At 40.2% G+C, this 18,764-nt stretch overlaps 2 protein-coding genes across 2 annotated transcripts; one reads left to right on the plus strand and one right to left on the minus strand.

Moving 5' to 3' along the window:
- Positions 1-854: 854 nt before the first annotated feature.
- On the minus strand, positions 855-1,886 carry LOC131632448 (uncharacterized; the record flags this gene model as incomplete). The annotated part of the gene is given in 4 exon segments (XM_058903193.1): positions 855-1,397; positions 1,471-1,595; positions 1,598-1,700; positions 1,746-1,886. Coding segments are annotated over 4 exon segments (912 nt in total), but the record flags the coding sequence as incomplete, so codon positions are not given.
- Positions 1,887-3,115: 1,229 nt separating this feature from the next.
- Positions 3,116-5,532, plus strand: LOC131632437 (transcription factor bHLH87-like). The gene is made up of 2 exons (XM_058903178.1): positions 3,116-3,680; positions 3,957-5,532. The coding sequence occupies exon 2, from the start codon at positions 4,013-4,015 to the stop codon at positions 5,237-5,239; it is 1,227 nt and encodes a 408-aa protein (XP_058759161.1). The 5' UTR covers positions 3,116-3,680; positions 3,957-4,012; the 3' UTR covers positions 5,240-5,532.
- The last annotated feature ends 13,232 nt before the right edge of the window (positions 5,533-18,764 follow it).

An 18,764-nucleotide genomic window follows, 5' to 3' on the forward strand; every position in this document is an offset into this window, starting at 1 on the left:
CGCGGGTTCCTAAGAATGTAGGGGTGGATGAAGAAATTGTTTAATATTTCTATAAATGTTTTTGGCAAAAAAAATTAAATTAAAAAAATATAAAAAATAAAAAATAAAATAAATGCGAGTGTTAGTGAGAAGTTATAGTTAGTTGAAATTTCTTCTCATAAAAATGTTGGACTCCCATCCTTTAACATGAGAGTAACTAAGGAAGAAATTATATGTAAATATTCAGAAATAATTTAAAAATCAACTCTGAAATACGCGATCGATGAAGAGATTCAATAGTTAAATCAACGAAACCAAAAACTAAATAGACAAGCAATCAAAACCAAGGAAAATTCTTAGGTGGACAAATACCTAATGCTATCAACAATGGTTTCTAAATTCAACACCCTATTTTTTCACTTTTTACACTCCACATCATCATCTCTCTCTTCTACCTAATTATTCAACACCCATTCAATTTTTACTTACTACAATGATTTTGTTTAATAAAATTCAACATCCTACGCCACCACTTTTATTTTATAATATTATTTTTTCTTATGTTTTTATTTTTGTGATTATATATTAATAACAATTATGGATTAAAATTAAATTAAAATAATTAAGAGTTTAATACTTTATTTTAATTTTTTTAATTTAATAATTTATTTTTATTTTATTTTTCTAATTTTATATTCTTAATTAATTTTTTTCCTTGCAAGTAATAAATACGAAATATAGGAATAGTCATTATTAAAATAAATAAAATTACATAAAACTTAAATTACAATACAATACACTAAACATACAACACATCTAAAATGAAACACACATAACTTAATTAGTATAATAGACTCAACTCACAAACAATCTATTTAATCATGAAACATTCCGAACTTTGCCCATATGTGTTTGACTAAATCTTCTTGCAATTCGTGATGTACATGTGAATCACGCATTACAGATCTAGCACGGACATGATTCACAAATGCATGTAACACCTCGGTTGAGAATGGCTCCGGTGTACTAGACCCACTTACCTCAGATTGATCATAATCTGTCCATTGTTGAGCATATGTATCTCGTTCATCCTCAACAATCATATTATGCAATATGATACATGACCTCATGATGAGAGCCAAATCGGCTATGTCCCACAAACGGGCTGATTCACGAATAATTTTAAATCGAGCCTGCAACACCCCAAATGCACGTTCAATGTCCTTTCGACATCCCTCATGATATTTTGCAAATAACTTATCTGATTCACTTTGAGGAAGTCTAATTGATTTGACGAAAGTTGGATAAGAAGGGTAGATATCGTCAGCAAGATAGTATGCCATATTATACGGACGTTGATTCACAATGAAGTTCACTCTTGGAGTATTTCGCTATTCAACATCATCGAACACGGGGATCTAAAACGTTTATATCGAATGTGCCCGGACATCCAAAAAAGACATGACAAATCCATAGATCATAAGTTGCAACTGCTTCAAGAATAACAGTGGCGGTTCCCTTATCTCCCCGAGTAAATTGACCTTCCCATGCTCTAGGACAATTTTTACATTCCCAGTGCATGAAATCAATACTCCCAATCATCCCCAGGAACCCCGCATTTCACTAACATGCAATATTCTTTGCAGGTCATCTTGAGTTGGGGCTCTAAGATACATTGACTCATACAAATGTATGATTCCTTTACAGAATCTACGCAAGCACTCCAATGTTGTAGTACCTCATATTTTGATGTATTCATCGACCACATCGGCCGCCACACCATATGCTAATACTCGCATGGTCGTGGTACATTTTACTAATGGAGATATACCTTCTTTTTTGGCTGCGTCAAATCTTTGAGTGAAGTAGTTGTCACTGCTAGATAGGTCTCCAACGACACAGTTGAGATGAATATGACATCATTGATCCATAATATGGACGATAATTTGGATTAGATGACGACATTATGAAATTCTGAGGGAATCTATAATTTGGTATATTTTGGGGACGTTGTTGGTTGGAAGATTGATTTCGAAATATATAGTTGTTGGGATTTGGGTAGTTGAGAGGATAATTAGTGGAATTTTGAGTGTTAAAATGGCTGTTGTTGAGATCCATTTCACTAAAAATATGTTAAGAGCTACAAACAAGAAGGCTAAATAAAAAAATTAGAGAGAAGAAATTTGATTTTTTTGTGTCCAAATCTAATGAAACTAGTATCTATTTATAGAGAAAAAAATGATGAATTTTGATAAAAAAAAAAAAATTTACTATGAAATAATTGACCCCAAATAATTACGATAAAATAAAAATATAATAACTTACAACAACCAATAATATTTTGTCAAATGTTTTTTGTGGCCCCCACTCTCTCTTATTCAACATGTTGAATTTAATCCACCTCATTTTCAACACACAATTCAACACCTCATTGCACTCATTCAACTACTTAATAAATTATTCAACATGCCCATTGTAAATGGTCTAAGAAATTGTTTTACACACAACCAATCACAAAATTTTAATTAATTAAAAAATAAAAATTGATTTTTCTCTCTCTTTCATAATCTCAACCACCCCATGAATCCAATTAAAAATAAAATTAAAATTAAAATAAATTTAAAAAATACTCTTTCTTATTGGCTATTCTTAAAAATGTGGATTTAGGGTCGTATCCATGGAAGAATTGCTTTCAAAACCAATTAACACATCAAAAATAACTCACCTATCTTTCATTTACATTATAATTTCACCCTCCCTAAAATTCAGGCGTCGCATCACCCATTAATTAACTTCTCCTCTCTAGACCCTTCTTTCTCCTACGAATATAATCTCTTCACACAAATGATTTGGGTCTATCTTCAACATTTTTGTTTTCATGTAACCCCGTGATTCCATCAGTTCATTATAATGATAAATACAACAATATTTGATAAGATTAATTTTGTTAAAATTAATATAATTTATTTATTTATAGTTTCTCTTGTAAAATAATAAAATGTCATATAAATAATATTAACTACAAGATGATAAGAGAAGATAAAATTATGGTTCCCTAACGTTAATACAACTGACAAAGCATTTATAAAAAGCAGAGCAAAGATGCAGAGACACTCTTATAAAAAAACCACAAACTTGAGTCATCCATTCCACTCCATTAACCTTTAATAAATCTATAGCATTTTCTAAGCTTCAAAGTTCATATATATTTAATCACTAAATTCCTCAAAAATTTACCACCAATTCTTAAAAAATTACTTCATTAGAAAGTGAAAACATCACTATGCTATGATTAAAACTATGATTAACAAAAAAATCTTTGTAAAGAGAGTAATGATGCTGTTGATTAAAAGATGCTCTAACTTTCACTGCAGTTTTCACTGCAACTTTACAGTGCGCATGGAATATACATAACCAAAAAGAAGTCAGAACTTTCCACTTAAAAAAAAAGCAGAAAAATATATAATAAAATAATATTCTGAGAATTTTGATTCAAAATTCTTCTCTCTCAATTCTTATGCTCAATGCTTATATATATTATACTTTTTTCTCACATTGTTCAAGTACCAATATTTGTTTTATTGCAAAAGTTTGTACCTTTTGTTCCTCCCAAGTCCTATCTATATAACTTTCTCTTCATCAACAAACTCACACTACATCAGCATTCACCAGTACTTTTTCTTCTTCTATGGCCTATTAAGGTACACACTTTATTCTCTTTTCAGTTTTTCATTGTATCTAGTCAATGTTACAAATCATACAATTTTATGTAAGTCCTCACCAGACTCGAGGTTTGAACAATGCATATACTTTGCACCTAATCATAATACATAAACTTGATGTATATTATATGTAACACAGACATTTTAGACTAAAGGCGTGTCTGATGTCTAACATGTATTTGTTATAATTATAATGTATTGTGTCTGTGTAACTTATTCATATGATCTGGTACATTATTGTCTTTGGCGTGATAGGTAAACGAAGATTTCAACTTTCAATTAGAGTTATTATTGTCAAGTAGTCATTATATATGGAGAATCTTAGTTGGGATGATGACTCACAATTTGTTGCCAACATACCAATCTTGTGGAACACTCAACCTCAAGATCTTGAAAGAGAGTACTCAATATCAAATCCAAGTTCAAATTTTCTTAGTTATCAAATGCAAGAGATGCAGAAGGTTCAATCAGGAGCTGGAATCAGTTGGGAAGAAAGTTTAATATTTCAATCATACCCTTCTTCACTTTCAGTCAATGTCAACACACCTAACAATTATGTGCCAGATTGCAACATGGTCCACCAACAAATCAGCAAGAGTACTACTACCAGCTCTCTTGAATCATCACTTGAATGTTTGCTTTCAGCCACTACTAATAGTAACACCGAGACGAATTCTATTCAAGATGATGGAATTTCCATGATTTTTTCTGATTGCAAAAACCGAAACTTATGGAACTTTAGTGCAGTTTCATCTGGTGAATCTGAGAGTACTAATGCATCCATTATTAGTGCTAGAAACAAAGACATGAAGTATCCATTCAAGGAACTAGATCATGAAATAGTGTCTCAAACTTCCTCAGATCAAGGTAAAATCGCTGATAATTCCAAGGTTTATTCGACAAAAAGGACTAATATTGATCATTATGATCCTTACTTCAGTATTACTACTACTACTCAGAATTCTTCTTCTGCTTCTACTGAATTTGGTTTCAAGCTTATCTCAGAGAAACCACCGAAATCGAAGAAGCCAAGATGGGACGATGATAATAAGAAGTGTCCTGGTTCATCAAATATCAATTTCCAGCAACCGAATTCATCGCTTTCATTGTCAAATTCATCGATTCACGAAGAGCCTGATCCAGAAGCTATAGCACAAATGAAGGAAATGATATACAGAGCTGCAGCATTTAGGCCAGTGATGAATTTGGGTTTGGAAGTGATGGAAAAGCCTAAGAGAAAGAATGTTAAGATATCAAAAGATCCACAAACTGTGGCTGCTAGACAAAGAAGGGAGAGAATAAGTGAGAGGATTAGGGTTTTGCAGAAGATTGTTCCTGGTGGAACCAAGATGGACACTGCATCAATGCTTGATGAAGCTGCAAATTACCTCAAGTTTCTTAGGTCACAAGTCAAAGCTTTAGAGAATCTAGGAAACAAGATTGATACTATGAATAATTGTCCTTCTTCAAGCATAGCCTTCTCCTTCAACCCTTCAATTCCCATGCAAAACCCTAATGACCATATCCAATATTCCTAAGGTAGAAATCATTGTCATCAAAACTACTGGAAAAAGTTGAAATAGCAACGGAAATTTAGAGATAGAAAAATGCAAGACGTTAAATTCGTTACTACTCTTTATTTTCCCTGTCTCTAAATTTCGTCGTTATTTCAACTTTTATCGGTAGATATCATTGTAGGAAAGATGTAAAAAGGTCAAAAAAACTCAATAACCTCTAATTATTCCATGTAACTTTGTTCTAGTTAAAGTTTCAATTTTGTTCATTGTCTATGATCATGTAACTTTTTCTTCTTTAGTGATATTTGTTTGAAATTCTCATCAATGAGTGTGTTTTCTTGTTGCTATTAAAGTACAAATTATGCATGCATGAGATCATATATCTTAAGGTGCTTTTGGTTACACTAATGAATGCTTTTGATGCAATGAAGTATAAAGATGATGATTACAGTGAAAGTAGTCAAAGTAAAGGAAGTGAGATATACAACCTTTTAGCTTACAGAAAGGTGTAGCAATTATAACAGCCATGATTAAGATCAAGGGCTAGAAAGGGAGTGTTACTTTAAGTTTGTTTTTAAAATAGTTTAATCAAATCTATGTACTTAGGTGTGTTTATTTTAATGAATGATTTGTAACATTGGTTAGCTAAACAATGCAAGAGACATTCTCTTAAGAATGGTGTCAGTGGTCCTGTCTCCTTGATTCAACCCAAAGCGTGCTCTTGAAAATCTTTCTAAACTCATTATGCTCAGCACGTGTATATATATTCTTCTTTTTTGGCAGAACTGTTTGTCATAAACAATACCTACACATGGTTTACTTGATAAAAAAAGTACAATAAGGGTTTGAACTTTGAAGGATGTCTTTGATCTTTAGAGCTAGCTTACGCAGAATAATAAGAAGTTTTTTATACGTGATTTCTAGGTGAAAAATGATTCGAGATCTCTTTCAATTATATATAGAGTTAAGGTATTTATAGAAAACCCTTTAGATCAGGACTAAAAAGATAAGAGATGGTTTCGCTTGTTCCATGATCAGAAACATGAGAGATTCATTCTCCCTCAAATTGTGGGAGAGAAGGTTTTTCTTTCAACGATCTTACTTGGACACCTCATACATAGTCCATGTTTTATAAGTAAATTAGATCACATATATCGAATCGGGCTTTCAGACCCAACATCTGACAATCAGGACAAGTAAGCTATGAAACATGGACTCTAACATGGATACCGCGACACGATACGAACACTCCAACACCAATTATATAAAAAACATAGAACACCGACACCGTTACATATATGATAGTAGTTACGCTTCATTTCTCTATCTATTATTGAAAGGGTTAAAAACATTCCTATAAAAATTAATATCCTTAATTTTGCATTGATAATATTGTTTCAATACATGTCCAAAACATGTATAAGATATGTTAAAAACTATTTTTTTTTAGAAAAACTTATCTAAATTATTTGACACGTGTTGTATGAGTGTCATACGAGTGTCCGACATCGATTTAAAGTGTGTCAACAAAAAATAATCTATTTTTTGAGAGATATTTCTCTGACTTTTCTGACACTTGTTTGACTTTTCCGACACGTGTCGTACGAGTGTCATACAAGTGTCGGACACCGACGCGTGTCAGAAACCGACGCGTGTCAGACACCGCGACACGCCTATTCTTAAAGGTGCATGTACTTCATAGCAATTAAGTTCAATCAAACAAGCAAAATCGGGCGGCCAAGTTCAACATTGCTACACTTAGTTCGATTTTTACAATGGATTGTCTTTTATAATCCATAAAATTATTAGTGTAATGTAACTAATGATATTGTTAATGATGATGACTATGATAACTACGGCTACAACAAAACGTGATGTGATGCAATTGTGCTATGATCATGTATTATAATATAATTGAAAGAACATATATGCATTATTTTATTTGGTTAGCTCGAATATCATGACTAAGCACATGCATCTGTGCAACTGTATCTGCATGTGGCATATATTTTCAGTACAAAATGAAGGCCTTTCGGCCTTTCTTCTGTCATGCTTGGAAATTATTCTTACTTTTGTTCACCATTGATCATGAACTATATAAAATACTATATCTAATGCTACCACTAGTTATAGTTATCTCTTCTTTTTGCTCTCAAGTCCAACTCTATAAACTATGTTCTTTTTTCTCAAATAAACAACTAAATTTCATTCGAAATATCAATATAAAACTAAGTTAAACAATGTAATTATTAGAATATGTCAAATTATGGGTGGCAAAACGGATCCGACTCGTTGATCTGTCATTTTTGCCAGTACTTTTTTGTGGAATAGGTTAAGGTTTTATATAGCCTCGCAACCTCAAATACGCCTGTTCCTTTCCGAGCCATTTTTTGCGGGTTTTGTGGACACAAACATTTAGGCCCGGGTTCCTATCCCGCCCTCATTTTTTTTTTTGCGGAGAGGGTCAGGATTTTAGGCCCGCGTCTTCAATTATGTCCGTCCCGTTCTGTTTTTTCGAGTTTTTGCGAGACGGGCAAGACCCATTTATCACCCCTAGGTCAAACTAAATTAAATCTCAACTGAATTTTTTAAACAATTAGTTAGAATATCTAAGCAATTATTGAAAAATTAATATAAAAATTATAGCATTACACTATTATTAATAATATTGTAGAATCACAATTTCATTATTGTAGAATCACAATCTCATTATTAGATTTAATGAAATTTTCTTTATTTGTATCCTCTTATACATCTAAATATAAAATATGTAATAGTACATTAAATAATGTATATAAACAAAACAATAATAATAATTTCTATCCTTTCTAATATGGCATCAGAGCACAACAATTTTGACGAAGAAATTTCGAAGAAAGAAAATCATACCTCTGATAAAGCTAAAAAGAAACTTACCATCGAACCAAGGTCACTATACTACACTGGTCCTTCTGATAACTTATGAATCCCATTGGTGACATCTATTCTCAATTGAGAAAACTAAATAATGTGGCCACCTTCAATGAAAATGGATCTTCTAGCAAAAATGAAGCTTAGTTTTATTGATGAAACAATCACGAAACTAGAAAGAAAACAACATATTACACCAATTGGTAGAAATCATATTCAATGGTAATGACACAGATCATTAATGCCACTGATCCAAAAATGCGTAGCAGTATTTCTCACGCATTAACTGCGAGGGAGATCTTCCTTGATCTCGAAGAACGCTTTACTCGAACCAACACACCCACATATTAATGTGGCATATTTTCTACTTATTGCAGAAGGAAGACGATCTAAGTGTGACGTAATTTTACACTAAATTCAAAGATCTTTTTGATGAATTAAATGAACTTCAACCATTTCCAGAATGCACTTGTGGCACATCAAATGAACGTAGAGAGTAGAAGAACAAATACTTCATCTCTTTCTTGGAAGCCTCGATAGTGAACAATACAATCATATCAACACAGCCATCCTTAATTTTGATCAATTGCTTCCATTGCGAGATGCTTTCAATCATGTCTTAAGAGAGGAAACACAATTTGCTGCAAATAGGAAGAAAAGGAGGATGGATCCTCTCCTGCTGAATGCACTTCAGCCAACATCCATCCCATGATCCAATGGCTTTAAGATTTTGAAATAGTATAATAAAAATAAAAATGTTGTTTTCAAGAAAAATGAGTGGTGGAGATTGTGGCAGAACCAAAACAGGAGAGAAATGGCCGGAGAGGATCCAGGTCCGGAGAAAAGAAACACCAAATCAAAATTTGGAACTACTTTTTATTCATCATCAAGAAACAAAAGTTAAGTATGAGTAAGGTCTAGGCCCTAGTATGATTATTGTGGAAAGATCAGATACATCAAAGCAAAATTCTTTGAAATTGTTAGATATCCGTTGCAATGAGACACTAAATAAATACATTGAGGAAGTATCGCGTATGGTGAAGAACAAATTGCTACAGCTCCGCACATAAATCTTGCTGATAAAGATCTGAAGAATTACAATGTAGAAACAACAACCAAGTTGCTTGCTTTGGATGGAATACCCATTCAATCACCACACAGTAACATGGTTGGTAAGGTAGCGATCAAATGGATCTTGGATATTGGTGCATCACACAACATGACCCCTCTAATCAACATTTTAAAGGACATTAAAAGGATTGAAAATCATTTCACATCACAGTATCGAATGGGAACACGATTTTGGTCGATAAAATTGGAGATATAAGTCTTGATAAGAACATTAAATTGATCAATGTTTTTTATGTACTTTGTAACGTCCTAAGTTCCCCGACACTTTACTTGTAAAATATACGGAAAATTAATAATAAATATTACACTCAAGAGTGTCACATTACTTAGCATAAAAACATCAACTCTCATCATTTAAAATGGTAGTGGAAAATCTACTCATTAGTATTCGACAAGCTTCGAAAATTCATAAAACAACTTCAACAATTCATAATATTTTAAACTCAAATAACTCTAAGAAATAAACACCAATAACACAACCCAATTCCCAATGTTACAATATTCAAAGCGACACTTGGAATCTAAAACAACAAACGAAAAACCACATGGGCGTAGAAGGCCACTAATGCCCTCCTCCAAGACAACCACCCATTAAAGATTCTCGGTTTTTACTTGAGTATCTGCATCATAAGGATCAATACCACACAGGAATAAATAGGGGGTGATAATACATTCATATAAATAATGACACATAGACATTGAGGATAGTACAATCAAACATGAATATTCACTCATATAATCATCCACAGCATCATCATACACAATAAATTATCACTCACAAATCATATACATTCACATATGAAAGAATGAATGCAGTTGTACTGGTCACCTCTACTTTACTATGCATGTGGTACCAAAGTTTTTGGAAGTCAGAGATATGTTATTGAATTGTCCACTCGTCATTGGATCGAAGTCCTACTCGTCACTGGACCGAAGTCCTACTTGTTACTGGACTGAAGTCCTACCTATCTCCACCCTACATGATGTATGAGTTCAAGACAAAACACACAATGTACATCTCTACATGCATCATCATTACTCGCCACTTGTTCCTCTTGAACCTAAAACTTAGCATAATAGTCGATGTAAGGCCACACATATGGTTCCACCGAACCAAATCAATCTTAGTATAACTCGATACAATAATTATAATCATACAGTTTCTCAATAATACTCATCATTATAACATTCATATAACTACTCCCAATATCTCAACTCAACACATATTAACCTTCAATTCATGATTGCATAATTATTCAATAATTATCTCATAAGACTTATCATAAGTAACATATACTCTTCATATTTTCATGTACACATTCTAACCTCTAAATTATTATTATAATGTAGTATTACACGTCAGTTTCCCAATCCTGCAAACCGTGCATCTAACGGAGCCACAAAACTCAAGTTACGCACGAAACGATGCACTTGGTACAAAATGTGAAGTCAAGTCTCTCCAAATATATGTTTTGATAAAGACAACTAATATGCATTTGTATCAAGAAAGGATGAGATAAAGGAACAAATGGCTATGGATCAAGATAGCAGTTTTCATGAAGATTAAGCTTTAATTGATTGATCTTCAAACTCACAATTGGTACAAGTTAAACTTCAAGCATTGATATACTTTAGTGCTCAAAAATCAATTACATAGTTATAGAAATGCATGTCCATTCTATGTATTCATGCCACTTGATCTAAACTTCTTAAACCATGTTTTTCCACCCTTTTGTTCAATGTAACCGGTTACTTATACCATGTAACCGGTTACATCATTGGCAGTAGCAAACACCTTTTTTCGCCGAACTTTTTCTACACGATGTAACTGGTTACCTCATATCATGTAACCGGTTACATGCTCGTAATTTTGAATTTTTGAGCTGTAACGTTACCATGTAACCAGTTACACCATTTGGGTAACCAGTTACATCTGAAGTAGTGACACTTTTCATGCATTTTTTGATCCAAACGAAATTCATTTTCAAAACATTAACCATTGCACTCATTGATCATTATACACTCTTTTTAAATGGTATGATACTCTTATAAATATCATACATTTCTGAATTCAATGCTACACCTCTTTCATGGAAATTTAACATCATTTACTCATTCATTTTCAAACAAGTGTTTTGATACTTGAACTTTCGTTGAGATTTTTCTACATATTGTTTCATTTCAATTCAGAAACATTTCTCATTCATTCATAAACACTTGATCACTATTATATCATTGTAAATTGCTTGTTCGAAAGAGAAGATCTATCTTAGTGATTGATAAATATTCATCTACTTTCTTTACTTAAATAATTTTCAGAATTGGTTGTAATACCTTGTTGTCTAGGATTGTTGGAAACAAGAATGCAGAAAAGAAATGATTGTTTTCTTTTTCTACTTGATTGGTTTGTATACCTTGCTGTCCAGGATTCTTGCAAGCAAGATTGAGTTTGAGAGGATTGTTTTCATTTCAACTTGATTGATCACAAGAGGATTGGTCTTGGTGATTGTGTTGATTTTCTATAATTCCTAACAATAGTAAAATTTCTTTCGTGTTGAAAGATGATCGGAGTACTATCGGATTGTAAGGGTAACCAAGATACATCCTTGTGTTCTTTATTCTTTTTTGCACTTTATCATTTTTATAAACACCTTTAAACCAAAAAAAATAAAGTAACATACCACTAAAATCGAAAACTAACCATAACACCTATTTCATCCCTCATAGGCGCGCTCTTAAACTTACACAAAAGTCAGGGAGTTACTACGGTCGCCCGTGTTGGCTAACACGACTCGTGGCACCCCCAGGCAAAACCCCCCTTGGCATGCCTCTGGTACAAAAACCAGAGGGCTGCTACAACCACCCGTAGAAGCTGCTATGACCCGTAATAGTGCTAAAAATCCCAAATTTTATTTTGCGATTTTATGCGATTTCGATTGTTTTCCAACCTTAGAACAAACCCAAATCTTAACTTTTGACATCTAACAGCCCCAAAACATATCATACATCAAGATACATGAAACCTATGAAATCCATCCCTTTCCAACATCAAAACAACATTAACTCATCAATTGACCATCCTTTTCATCAACACATACATCAAGAATATTAACATCAACATCATCGAATCTCTTATGAAAATTTATCATGCAATTTTTCATTTTTCGTCAAAGTAACACATAGCATGTGATCGTACCTGATCAGAAGAATCGTCGTAGGCTGCTCGGACTGGATCTTCTAGGAAGGAGGAGGGGGTGTACCTGCAAGGTACTCCAATGCCAAAGTAAGTTGACGAGCAAAGGAGCGCAAGTACTAGCTAAGAGTGAGTAAGAATTGAATACCTGACCCTCTAATCAAAGAGGGTATATATAGCCCCCAGCGCTGGGCCAGGATCTCGCTATTGGGTTGGATCCCCAAGCCCAACTAGGAGACTGCCAGGTTTCCTGAGCGGAAATATCGGAGGTGCGTGTATGCCCTCTGTCCTGGTTAACCGCTCCGAAGTTCCAGGGAGACGCGGTCTTTCAGGAGCCACGTGGAATCTGAGTTGTTCGGAGGGTTGAATATGAAGGAACCCTGCGCGGAGCAGAGTCCTCGGCAACGAAGGTGTTTGCGGGGTCGTTAGTGCCGAGCATGTCAAGTGCCATATGCTCAGGGGATATAGGGCAGCCGAGCATGTCTAAGGTGGGCATCCTAGGTGCGTAGGAGGGTCGTAGAGGAACGTGGGCCTCTGAGGTTTATTGGGCCGAAAATCATATTGGGCCTAACCTTGGCCCAGTCCAGAACAGGAGCCCCCCAAGTCGGAGTTTTCTGGTCAAGAAGCTGTGACTTTACCTTATGCTCGGGCCGGGGATCCTCGGGAGATGCTCGATGAGATGGCTCCTCGTCAACCAGATGTGCTCGGAGGAACAGCCTGTGGAGGGGCGAAACGTCGCGCGTGGGCGACACGCGCTGACGTGGCATAGGTAATGATGGCCTAGGGTCTAGGAGGTGGCGCTTGTCAGGAGAGGTGACGCTTCGCCTTCCGAGCCCTTTCCCTATAAAAGGGGGCGAATTCTCTCATTTGGAAGTTTCCCTCTCTCTGTTTACCTGCTCGGCATCAGACAGGCGCTCCTCGGAAGATACTCTTCCAGATTATTCAACATACTATTCGTCTGCCGAGAAGCTCATCCGGTCATCGTCATCATGTCTTCAAGTAAGTTCGCTTCTCTCTTCGTTGCTTTATTCATTTCCTTAGGGTTTGTGCGCTTTGTCCCCGTGGTCGTCGTCGTAAACGTAGGCTGGATCCGATGAGAGGTCGTTGCTTCCTCCCTGGGTTATCCAGGCGATGCCCGGGGGTTAGCGTGGGTCGGTGGACCAGATGACGTTGGCGTTGGACCGTTGTGCCTGTTTAGATACGATTTTTCGTTGTCGTGTCACGTCATTTCGCGAGTCCCCGGCTGACGGGCGTCTTTCCTCGATGGGGGTTTAGCCGGGGGCTCCGCCGCTCCTGCTCTACCCTTTCGCTTGCATTGCGGTGGAAGGGTGGATTTGATGAACTGTCGAATTCACTTTCTCCCTTCTGCGTGCAGGTGGATCTGATTCGAGCGCTAGCTCGGAGTCCAGCTCGGGATCTAATTCGTCGTGGAGTAGCGAGTCGGACGACTCGACGGCCACAAGCTCCGATGTCGAGATCATCGAGGATCAAAATGCGCCCTCTCTGGTCGACGATGACCATGTTGATTCTCCTGGCCCGGACGCCGAGGGAGGGGTTTCCCCAATGCCCTTGTTTAGCTACGAATGCACGGTTGCGCTCGACTGGATAGCCGACGAAGCCTTAACGGTCGCTTCTCGGTACACCGAGTCTTTAGACGGGGCCTTTACAGAAGTCGAGATCTTGGGGGAAGGTGAAGCACCGAATTACCAAGTGGGTCGCCCGTCTCAAGATGAGCGTATATGCTCTCGGTTCAACGGGGATGGTTTTGCAATGTACGAGTATGTGTTCAAGGAGCTCGGCTTCCGATTACCCTTCTCCGACTTTCAGAAATCGATGATGGCGTTTCTGGGTTTGGCGCCGTCCCAACTACATCCGAATGCCTTTGCTTTTATGCGAGCATTCGAGATCGTCTGTAACTACTTGGGGATTGGCGCAACGACCGCATTATTCGGCCGGTGTTTTCGTGTCCAAAGGCAGACGGCAGACGGGCGATACAGCTGGGTCTCGTTCAGAAATGCCGAGCGGAAACTCTTCGGGATGTACACTGACTCAGTAAAAGGCTTCAAGGACCGGTACTTTGTCGTCCGTCCGCTCAGCCCGACGGCTTACTACGATGTGTCGGATTCCGTAATCCTTCGTGACGCCGACGAGGAGATAGTGAGGGGTGAGGACGGGCAGATAGCAAGGGAGTTCTGCACGAGATTCCCGTTTTTCTGGTGGAAAGGTCACTTCTCATATCCCCCGAAACATTACGTTTGGGAGGATGGGGATCTGGACGAGCAGGACACAGAGTCATATTCGGTCCTCTGCAAATACGTAGATAGCTTCACTATGTCCCAGTGGGTGACGAAGAATGGGAGTCCTGTGTTGGACGAGAATGGTGTGCCGGTTGTGGAGTGGCGGCCTATTAACACCAAGGCTTTGTTGTCTTGTCGGACCCCCGAGGAGACCCGGTCGTTGTTAGGTCGTGTCCGTTCGCCCTGCTTTTCCTCTTCTGTCCTGTGTTTTTGCTAACTCCTTTTATTTTTTCTTTGCAGATGCCATGCCGGAGAAGGAGGACACGGTCCTGAAGATGGCTCTGGATGCAAAGAGGAATCAGAAGAAGAAGAATCGGGGAACTGGTGCTGCAGAGAACTCGGCCTCAGCAGGTTCTCCTCGGATGAAGGAGGACGAGAGGGCTTCCAAGAGATCTCGTCCTACCGAGGGGGGACGCCATGAGCCGTCGAGCCTAGGTCCCGAGCGTGGCTTTGTATTACCTCCTTGCTACAGGGATGGAGGTTATTTTGAGAAGTTCCCCCTGGTTACCTCTCCGGATGAAGCTCGTCGGATCGGGGAGATGGACCCTCCGTCCCTTCAAAAACAGCTGGCGTGCGACAGTGCCGCCGTGATGAGGGTTTTGGGGATGGCCCAGATGTTAGCTAATGGTGGCTCGGGCTCGACCGAGGCCCTGAAGGAGGCAGAGGCGGCAAAGAAGACTGCCGAGGATAGGGTGAAGACCCTGGAGACTGATCGCAAGGAGTTGAAGAGAAAGATCGATGCGGTTCTCAAGCAGAAGGACGGGGAGATTGCGGCGGAGAAGAAAAAGCTTGCCGACCTTTAGCTTGAGTGGGCTCCCTTGGCTGACGAGTCGCCGGACGTGGCTGCTTTGCAGTCTAGGGCGGAGTTCGTGGAGAGGATAGATAGCCTGAAAAATAAGCCTTGCTGACATGGCCGAAGTCGGCTTCGAGCGTGCAGTTCGTCAGCTCAAACTTCTAAACCCTAGCCTGAAGGAGGATAATATTGGGCTTTCTTCGAAGATTGTGGACGGCGTGTTAGTGCCCGAGTCTCCTGGGAGTGAAGAGTAGATAGTGTGTCCTTGGGCCTGCGTGCCTGTCTTCTTCGGCCTGCGCGCCATTTTATATTTTGTTGGGTAATGCCCGGATTACTTTGGGGGCCTGCGTGCCCGGCATTTTGATTGTAACTTTTGGACATCGTCGACCAAGTTGGTCGGCAATTTTAATGTTTTATAATTTTGCTTGCTTATATCTGTTTATCTGCACCTTCAGTGTTATCGTTGTATGCTCGTGTTTTGATAACTTTCCTGTTGTGCTCGTATGACGAGGTATTTCCTCCATACTTAGAATATTTTTCGATTGTTTTAGGTAACTGATGACTTATGCTCGGATACGCCGGAGAGTTACTTATATACTTGTGATATTATCGGTTTTGTGGACTATGCTCGGCCTAGATTGATTGCCCGGGCGTGTTGAGTACGGCCCGGGTGCGCAGAGCAGGTGTGCGCTGTTAGCGAGTACGAGTCCATGATCATGGCCAAGTCCTCGCGGCGTGAACGGTCCCATCGCGAGCTGGGGTTCTGCCATGCAGGTACTTCCACGGAGGGTCTAGGTGTAGAGTCTTCCGTGTGGTCGGTTCTCCCATTTTGTGGTAGTATCCGACCGTTGCTGTCGTGGAGTTCTCGCGTTCGTACCTACGACGCAGGTCCATACCCGGTTAGCATCCGTGTTGGATAGAGCTGACGTTCGGCGGATGCTGATCTTCTTGAGGATGACTGTTTTCTACCCTCGGCTTTTTGTTTGGATCTGATGGAGGGGCGATTAGCTGCAGCCCCTTCACGGAGGCGTCAAAAATCCTTCTGGCCGCTTCGATATCGGCGTTGATGGTGACCACTCGTCCTCGCTTGGTGTAGAACTTCATCTTGAGGTGCACGGTGGAGGGGACAGCAGTGAGCTCGGCCAGAGTAGGACGTCCGATGATGCAGTTGTAGAGGGTCTTGCAATCGATTACCAAGAATCTTGTCTTGACCTGCCTGGACGCTTCCTCCTCTCCGAAAGTGACGATCAGTTCGACGTATCCCCACGGCTTGGTGGTAGCACCGTTGAAGCCTTGGAGATCGGAACCCACATAGGGAGTAAGGTGCGAGTCGTCCAGCTGGAGTGTCCGGAACAGGTGGGAGTACATGATGTCGACCGAGCTGCCTTCGTCGACCAGGACTCGTCGGACGTCGAAATTCGCCATTCTGGCTCGGACAAGTAAAGGAATTGTGGCGTTCGGAGCGCCGCCCGGCAGTTCTTCCAAGTAGAAAGTGATCGGGTCTGACTTCCCTTTAAACTTCCGGAGAGTTGGGGCGAAATCCGAGTTGGCACTGATCAGCTCGTCGAATTTTCTCTTTACCGAGCTGATAGTGAGGGAGTCGGGGTCACCGCCGTTGGAGATGACCATTGCTGTTGGGAAATGCTCCCAGGTACTGAAGGCAGTCGTCACGCCGACTGAAGGGATGAAGTCCTCCGGTCGGGTTACGGACAGCGCGACTTGAAGCGGTCTGCTGTCTGGTGAGTTCCCCTCGTCAGAGTTTCGAGGGACCTCTCTTCTGGAGGGTTCTCCCCTCTTCGTGTACTTTGATAGGTGGCCCTCTTTGATCAGGGTCTCTATGGCATCTTTGAGATTTATGCATTCGTCGGTCAGATGCCAGTGACTCTTGTGGTACTTGCAGTACTTGGACTTGTCCGTCCCCGGTCTTGTAGGATTTGACTTCGGGGGCCTGATGTTGGATTTCTTGAACTCGGTGTTCTGGCAGTCGGCCAGGATTTTCTCCCGGGAGGTGTTCAAAGGAGTGTAGTCGCTGAACCGCCCTGCCGGTCCTCGCCGTTCTTTGGCATCTCGGGACCTGTCGTCTCTCCTTTTGTCTTGTCCTCGGCGTGATCCTGGATCCTCGAGGTTTGAGCTGCGGGCAACATCACTGCCCCTCGAGGCTTTGATCGCGGCTGCCTCGCCCTCTTCAAAGTCGATGAACGCCTTTGCTTTGCGGAGGAGGGCATTCATCGAGTGCACCTTCTCAATCTTAATGGCCTTCTTGAAGTCACTACCGGGGAGTAGCCCTCGCTCCAAGAGGTATCTCTTCATGTAGTCGGCCGTCTGCACTTGGACGGCCTCCTTGTTGAACCTTTCGAGGTAATCCCGAAGAGGCTCGTTGGGTCCTTGTATCACGGCCTCAAGATTGGCTTCCGATTTTGGTTGTCGTCGGGAGGCTGTGAAGTGGCTCAAGAAGAGTTCTTTGAGCTCGGTCCAGGAATGGATGGAGTTCGGACGGAGGTTCCTGTACCAATTCATCGCCCCTTTCCTGAGAGTGGTTGGGAAGATGCGGCACTTGATGGAGCCCCTGACGACGTGATAGTCCATGACCGCCTCGATGCTCCGAATATGGTCGTCGGGGTCAGTGGTCCCGTCGTATTGGTCCAATACTGGCGGCTTTTCCATCCCCCGAGGGAGGTGGGCTCTTCGGATGCTCCCGGACAAAGGGCTGCGGAAGTCCTCTTCGTCGCTTGGTCCTGGTGAATCGTAGTGCCTGTTTCGTCGGGGATCTCCTTGGTTGTCGTCCAACACAGCTTTGGAAGGGCCCCGACGGCCCTGTTCGGGGGAGGGGCTTCTTTGTTCAGCGGTTTCCGGCTTCTGGCTCTTCCTGTTCTTTCTTGGTGGGGAACGGGAACGAGTCCTCCGACGGCGGTATCTTCTCGGTGGAGACCTTGAAGAGGATGGGGAACGCCGGCGGTATCTTCTCGGCGGTGAGCGCGAGGAGGAGTAGGAGCGTGATCTGTAGTGCTTCCTCGGAGAGGAGCGACGTCGTCGCTGTCTTTCCAGCTCGTGAATTCGGTCGTCCTGAATTCGGAGGAGGCTGTTTGTCAATTGTATTTCCTTGAGCAGGCGGACGGTGATGGGGTCAGCGTCCTCGGGGATGTTGAGCGGTGCCTCTTCTTCTCCATGACGGGCTCTTCGCCTTTCGGAGGTGTGGGTGAATGAGGAAGCAGGCTGCCCGTC

This window comes from Vicia villosa, unplaced genomic scaffold (genome assembly GCF_029867415.1).
Source record: "Vicia villosa cultivar HV-30 ecotype Madison, WI unplaced genomic scaffold, Vvil1.0 ctg.000941F_1_1, whole genome shotgun sequence".
Classification (NCBI taxonomy): domain Eukaryota; kingdom Viridiplantae; phylum Streptophyta; class Magnoliopsida; order Fabales; family Fabaceae; genus Vicia; species Vicia villosa.